The sequence below is a fragment of the Hevea brasiliensis genome, chromosome 9, assembly GCF_030052815.1.
Source record: "Hevea brasiliensis isolate MT/VB/25A 57/8 chromosome 9, ASM3005281v1, whole genome shotgun sequence".
Classification (NCBI taxonomy): domain Eukaryota; kingdom Viridiplantae; phylum Streptophyta; class Magnoliopsida; order Malpighiales; family Euphorbiaceae; genus Hevea; species Hevea brasiliensis.
This window is the reverse complement of record NC_079501.1, coordinates 25,745,540-25,752,450: the sequence shown is the minus strand read 5'-3', so window position 1 is coordinate 25,752,450 and position 6,911 is coordinate 25,745,540. Positions and strand designations below refer to the sequence as shown.

The 6,911-nt window shown below is 36.8% G+C and overlaps 1 protein-coding gene and 1 pseudogene across 2 annotated transcripts; one reads left to right on the top strand and one right to left on the bottom strand.

Annotated features, from left to right (window-relative positions):
* Window positions 1–2,253: 2,253 nt before the first annotated feature.
* Window positions 2,254–6,221, top strand: LOC110640880 (uncharacterized; annotated as a pseudogene).
* On the bottom strand, window positions 3,718–6,290 carry LOC110640879 (uncharacterized). 2 transcript variants are annotated; one of them, XM_021792409.2, is made up of 2 exons: window positions 5,820–6,290; window positions 3,718–5,612 (listed from the first exon to the last, which is right to left on the bottom strand). In XM_021792409.2, the coding sequence occupies exons 1-2, from the start codon at window positions 6,127–6,129 to the stop codon at window positions 3,877–3,879; spliced, it is 2,046 nt and encodes a 681-aa protein (XP_021648101.2). In that variant the 5' UTR covers window positions 6,130–6,290; the 3' UTR covers window positions 3,718–3,876. The 2 variants fall into 2 exon arrangements, with proteins under 2 accessions (XP_021648101.2, XP_021648100.2); XM_021792408.2 differs by having other exon boundaries at window positions 3,718–6,129.
* Between the last annotated feature and the right edge of the window lie 621 nt (window positions 6,291–6,911).

The following is a 6,911-nucleotide window of genomic DNA, read 5'->3' as shown; positions in this document are numbered from 1 at the left end:
AGACCAAAAATCCTAATTACTAAATAATTTAATTAATTTCTTTATGACATCATGCATGATGTCATCACCTTTGACTTTTCCATCTTCTTTTTTTTTTTTTTTTTTTCTATTAGTTCTTTAATTTAATTATCGATTCAGAAATTTTCTTTTCTTCGATTTTATTTGACAATTAGGTCAGGAGTCAGCTCTTGGGGTCAATTGACCAAATTGCCCCTCTCCGGTTCATCCCGGTTTGCAAATAATTCCATATTTCTTTCGGCTCCCTGACCTAATTATTTGACTGGCTTAACAGTTCTTTTTCGTGATTTTCTCTTTTCCACTGTGTTCATAATGGTCCTAAGGACCGCAGCGTCACATTTTACTGTTCGAAATTTGAGTTTAAAACGACTTCACAGTCATTCCCGAGGAGGTCACTCATCGCTGTGACTCTCGGCTCGTTTAACTTCTTATGTTCTATTTTTCTTATTTATACGTAACTACTTGAACATTACTAATTATTTGTGTTTATGGTTTATCTAATTGTCTTAAGTATGGTTCTAATCCCCTTAATTGTCTGGACCGACACCGGTCACCGGAACAGTGAAATCTACCAGGCTATGCAAACGGGGTGTTACAAGGTATAAGGAAGACTCTGCTAGATTTTCAGCACAACTTAGGGTGTCTTTGGTCTTTTCTAAACTTGTATTAAGTCAAATATATTAAATAATTGTAATGAAATTATCAGATGAGTCGGGACAGTCTTCCTCCTCCGCCCAGTCGCCGCAGTGACCTCGGTTCAAGTTTATAAGTAAAATATTAATTTTAATTGTAATTTCGATATTATTATATGTTCAAGCATGCCCATGCATCACTTATAACTATATATATGTAGTTAAACACTAGGCACGTTTTATATTGCATTCATAATTGTTGAAGTGCCATGGATATTGTTTGTGGTAATTTGGAGCAGTGTGTGTGCGTTGGCGTGCGTGTGGTATGGTATTGGATATGGACAGGACGGGTAGACACGGCTTGAGAGACACTCGCTGGGACCCAGTCCTTCTGGGTAGACACGGCATGAGAGACACTCGCTGGAACCCCACATTTGGTTTATTAAGTGAAAGTCCGACTTGAGAGACACTCTCGCTGTATAGGGAATCAACTCCCATATATATATTGCTTGACAGTGTTGGGTGTGTGAGTATTCCAAATTGCCTTTTTGCTGTTATGATATGAAAATTATGACGATGTTACATTTAACTCCACATGGTGCATTAGCTTTAGATAGCTATAGAGATTATGGTTAAAATTGATATTTTACTCTCTGAATCAAACGCTCACTCCTGTTCACCTTATTTTTTCAGGCTACAGGAGGAGACCTTTTTCAGAATAACCTGTTCCTTTCCTCGCAGGTTATGAAAAAATTACTTAACTATATTATTATTAACTAAATTTGTAATTTAGAACTCCGCACGTACTAGTAGTAGCATTAATCCAGTCAGGAACTGCATGAATTTAAGTTTTTGTATTAACAAATGAAAAATTTTTGTGAGTTTTAAATACTTTGTAAATGATATAACAGGATTGAGCTGGGCTCCCCTAATTTTAGTTTCTAATAATTACTGAGCTAAGTTGGCTCGAAATAAAATTATAACAATTTAACTTAAATTATTTTATATGGATATTGGGCCTAAATTGTGGGCCTGATCATGAGTTTGAGAACAATAAGGCTTACTACGGGCTTCGGAGGTTTTATGCTGATCTGGGTTCTAGTGCCGATCTGGCCCATAAGTTGGGTCGTGACACAAAGTCACCGCCACGAGAATGAAACCGCTGCACTATATCAGAAACGGCAATGAAGCAAGCTCAGGTAATCATAAAATGATAATCACTATTACCAGTTAAATGTAACACTCTTAAAAATAAATAAATAAAAGCAGAACAAATTAACTATTTAAATATCGGAAGAATTTTTAGTGGAATACAAGAATCAGATGCAGCAGAGGAACCATGTCATCTCTTTAATAAGTGCATTTCAACATCCTGGTAATAATACGCATCTGCCCCATTAAAAGGAGCAAAAATAACTTCTTATTATACTCTGATAAGGCAGGCCATTTCTGAGCCCATTATGAAGGGCTTTGCATTGCAGCCCACTAACTGGAAAATGTGCAAAAAATGAAAAATTAACCAAATATAGAATTTTCAAGACTCAAGAGTCCCATATTAAAAAAAATTAAAAAACTCAAAAGAGTTATGAGGATAGAAAATCAACTAATTACAGTTTGCAATTCCCAATTTGTTAGCCAAGTAACCCTTATCCATCCCAGATTAGTTTTAAGTTTCAATTGCTCAACCATCTAGCCTGATTAGCAGTTTGAATTCATCTTACTCAATTAATAACACTTGAGAGGTTTTCAAATATAATACATGCATGCACAATGAATGGTGGGTTTTGCAGCCTCTTACATTTCATGGAAATTGACAAGTCAATAAGACTGGATTGGACCTAAAGAGAGAACACTAAAAACCTTTTACTCTGATCTAAACCCTTCAATCTTTGGGTGATATCAAAAATCTATTACCAATACCATTACCTGAAGGTTTGAAACCTCATAGATGGGAATCATTAGAAGCGGCTTCTCGTTCATCGTAGGGACTGTGTTTGGCATCTACGTTGCGTTCCAAACATTAGAAGGCTCACGAACACCGGCCTCTTAATAACCAAGCACATCGAGGAAGCATATAGAAAACCGAAGAAGTGGGACGACGATGAATGATTTGATTTTCGGCATTAGATTCCAGGTTTTGACATTACTGTTTTAAGGGATTTTTGGGGAACTTTGTAGGCTCAAGTTTGTTTGGGCGTTTATTGGTTTTTATTTGATCTTTCTGTACATGAGAATGTGGAATTCATTGTAATTAAAGAAAACAAAACATTATTTGCCTCTCTTGTCTCAATATTCAATTTATGTGCAAATTCATTTTAGACTTGTGGTTTTGTTTCTGAGAGATTGGGAAATGAGATAAAAAATGACTCTTTAATCATTCCAAGAGTGATAATAGATCCTTAATTGCTTCTTCTAAATTTGAAACCTTGAATTGCCAGCATAACACCAACATTACGAGTTTTGTGTTTTAACTGACAATGTAGAATTTTCAAAGGCTTCTATGCTTCATGTTATAAACAGTAACAAGTTGCAAGATTATGTTTTTATCAAAAGATTCAACACAAAAGGTTGTTGCCAAGTAATTAAATTTGCAATAATATCTTTTTCACGGTTTTTATGGATCAATTTCGATTGGATTGGGCTTCATTTGAAGGTCTCATCTGAGATCTTGAACTTGGTTCTCTGTGCCCTGTGGAATTCTATGTAGTCATTTTACTCATTCTGCTTATCCATGTCCATTTCTGGTGTGCGTATTAACCAAAGATTCTATTGGTACTTGGCTTTAGTTATAGTTTGCAAGTTTGTTTAATGCAGATTTATTTACTTGTATTATCATTTTGACAAAAGGAACTTAACACCTGGAATCATGATCGGATCGACATTTATTTGCTTGTTTTGTTTTTCTTTCAGTGAACCCTGGTGGATGTGCTGAGTTTTTCTGTGGCCTCGTATTATATGGGTTTTTCTGCACAACTCTTGCTTTGGAATTCTATAACATGATAGCTGAATATGTTGTAAGTTGTAGGTAGAGTTGAAAATCTGCAGCAACTGAATAAGAGATGTCATGTCTCAAAATGTAGTTCCCACTTCCAGATTAGATATCTATATTACATGTTGACATTAATTACAATTATTTACTTAAAATGGATACAGATTACAGAAAACAAAAGCCGGAAGATCAGCATATAACAAACTGCTTTTATTGCTAACTCCAGTTTTATATTTTTTACTCAATGTTTAAGTGCAGGTCCCGCAAATCAGAAGAAGCTGTTTCATTTTCTGTTGAAGATGGAGAGAATGGCAACTGATTCTTTGTTTTCTGAAATGCACGCCACTCATTAATGCATGCCATTCCATCAGGATCGAAACTGGGAAGTGCTTTCTGGTTTACAAGTTTTAGGATCTTTTCTGTTTTACCGAGAAGGAAAACTGCATGACGAACACTTTCTTCCCGTACTTCGACTGAGCTGCTGAAACACTTGAGGGATATGATACGTTGTAAATTGGTGAGACAAGCAGCTAATATATCTGAGATCATGATAGTTAGTGCCTCAAATAATCTCTCACTGCTCTGGATGTTGCTTCTTTCATAATTCTGCAGAATAGTTTGGCTTATTCTATACATGGAATTAGCAGCCAATACCTTGATGGGCCACTTTGAAGGGCTTTCTTTTAGTAGGCATTGATTCACATATGTCTTTTTGAATTCCACATACCTATACTTTGCAGCATCAGCAAGTCCTTCAAGTGCTTCCTTTGTGCTCTCTGCTTGGAAGGACATTTTATTAAGATCCACATCTAGCCATTTATGATAGAGATCAACTCCTAGCCAGACAGTATATGCTGCCTTCATGATGTTAGCCATATCACTTTCTGCATGCAGGTTGTCTTCTATGAGTTTGACATACATGAGGCCTTCATGTACACTACGCATCAACTGCTTACGTAAACAACTGCTGGTGTTTGGAACTGCAACTGCAATGGCTGTTAGAGTCACTACAGGAAGAGCCCAACAGTGTGGAGGTTCTTCATTAGCTAGAGAGAGAACTAGGTCACTGTCAAATTCTCTCACTCCATGGAGTGCTGATGATGATTTTTCCAACAATTCAATGAGATGTTTGGGCTGTTTCTTTTTTCCATGCTGTATCCAGTGCTCAGTAGCATCACAGTTGTTCTTCATCATCAGTTCAACTAGTTCATTCTCACCTTCGAGATGCAAAACGAATCGGCTAAGATCCGGTTTTGAGCTGGGCTGTGAGTCTGATGCTGAGTCAATTGATCTGTTGGGATTGCAGTTCATCAACTTTTTGCAGCAACGACAGAATAACAAAATCCTGCTCATGAAGTACACAGAAATGAATCTGATAACTTTGCTTGCCAACACGATTCCAATTTGCATTCCAATACACAGGTCCACAATTTGATCTTTTGCGCCATGTGCAAGTTTCCTACACTGCCTGTTCTGGATTCGAATGGTAAACGGGTACTCTTTCATCTCTACTAAAAACTGGGTCCAATACTTTTCTACTTTGAATTCTTTCCTGCCGCTTTTCTTCCCTATTGTTGGGCACCTGAAATTTACAGCAGTGAACCATCTAATAGCAGGAGCAATTGTACCAACTCCTATTGCAATGGTCTGTAAAATAAGAACCAAGATGGTCGACCATTTATAGTCAGACTCCCCATTGCAAAATTTAAATGACCCCCTCATCAAGTAAGATCTCAGCATGGCCTCTGCTAAAGTCAGGGCACTCAGGAGACACAGTGCACCTGCAGCAGTGCATGTAACTGAACGCCCTATAACAAACTGGGGGCTGCAGGTATGAGCCATCATCCAGTATTTCATTAGATCTTCTCTCAGTTTCTTTTCCACTGCCCTGTCACATCCATTTGAGCATTCTTCCACAGCCATTTCATATTTTTTCTTGTACTTAAATTCTAAATATTTCTTTGTAGTTGGCACTGTTAAAGCAGAAAAGCTTAAGATTACAAGCAAAACAAGCATGAGGAACATGATTAATGCATGCTCTTTCCAGTAAAGATAGATCACACCAGTGCCTAATTGGATGCAGATATTAGCAATAACAGTAATAACAAGTATTCCAAGAGCTATAATATTCATCCAGATTTCTTCGTTTTCCATGGTTCCAAGAGAAGGCATAGAATTACCCATCAGTGTACAGATCAAGGTACTGCTGCTAAGTTTTGCAAGCTGATCAATACGGCGAGGCATAGGGGTGTTTAGATCCACTGCAAATTTGATTGCCACAGTTATTAAGGTCAATGAAGTTGCATTAAGGGAGTAGTACTTGCTGGGAAACCACAACTTTCGGTAGCGGAAGCCATGGATGAGATCTGCAGCCATCACAATTGCACAGGCGAGAGATGCTACTGCTATATAGATGCCAATCCATGGAAGAGGCTCACTGAACTTTGATTCATTCAGGTTTCCATCAACGCTGCAACCGATCTTACCCATCTCTATGCTCTCTTCTACTTCTACTCTCTCCCTTTAATTGATTGATAAAAAGGTTGGTCAAGTTGCTTTTGAATTTGCAGTTGTTGTGTCCGCGGATTAATTTATTTCTATTTGACATAAAATCAACAGATGGCTGTTGAATGAGTCTCTAATGTATGATTGGCTCTTCATTCTTGGTAAAGGTTAAAATATTCTTTCATTTTTGGCAGGAAGTCAAGCAGAGCATTATAGACTTGTATGTGCAGACACCTTGAAATTTTGGACAGGTTCTTGCGCCAGTGTATTTTTTATTGGCCATTTTGTGGTGGCGGCTTTATATTAGAAAACAAAGTTTATTTAATGGATAACTTATCAATTAATCAATTATTAGGGGCCTACAATTTAGCTGGGTTGAACGTGACACACTTGGTGGTTTGTTTTTGCCAAGTTGACTTACATATGTAAATAAAATTCATATGAATGAAAAATATTTATGATGTTAACATTTTCCTTGCTACTAAGCAGTGTAGGTGAAGTAGTTGTATCTTTTATTTTTTTTCTTTTTTCTGGAAGAGAAGTGAATCTTGGAAAGTCAATGTTTGAAGTAACATGAGGGGGATGAGAAAGGGTGCTCTAATATGTGTTTGAACTCATATAAAAACGTGTTTAATAATTATTAGATTAAATATTTTTATTAAGATTTGTATCGAATTAATTAAAGTGCATATCAAAAGTATATGAATCTAGATGAAAGGCGCACTCAATGCAAAATAAATGAAGTCAAGTAGTAGTAAGATTAAATA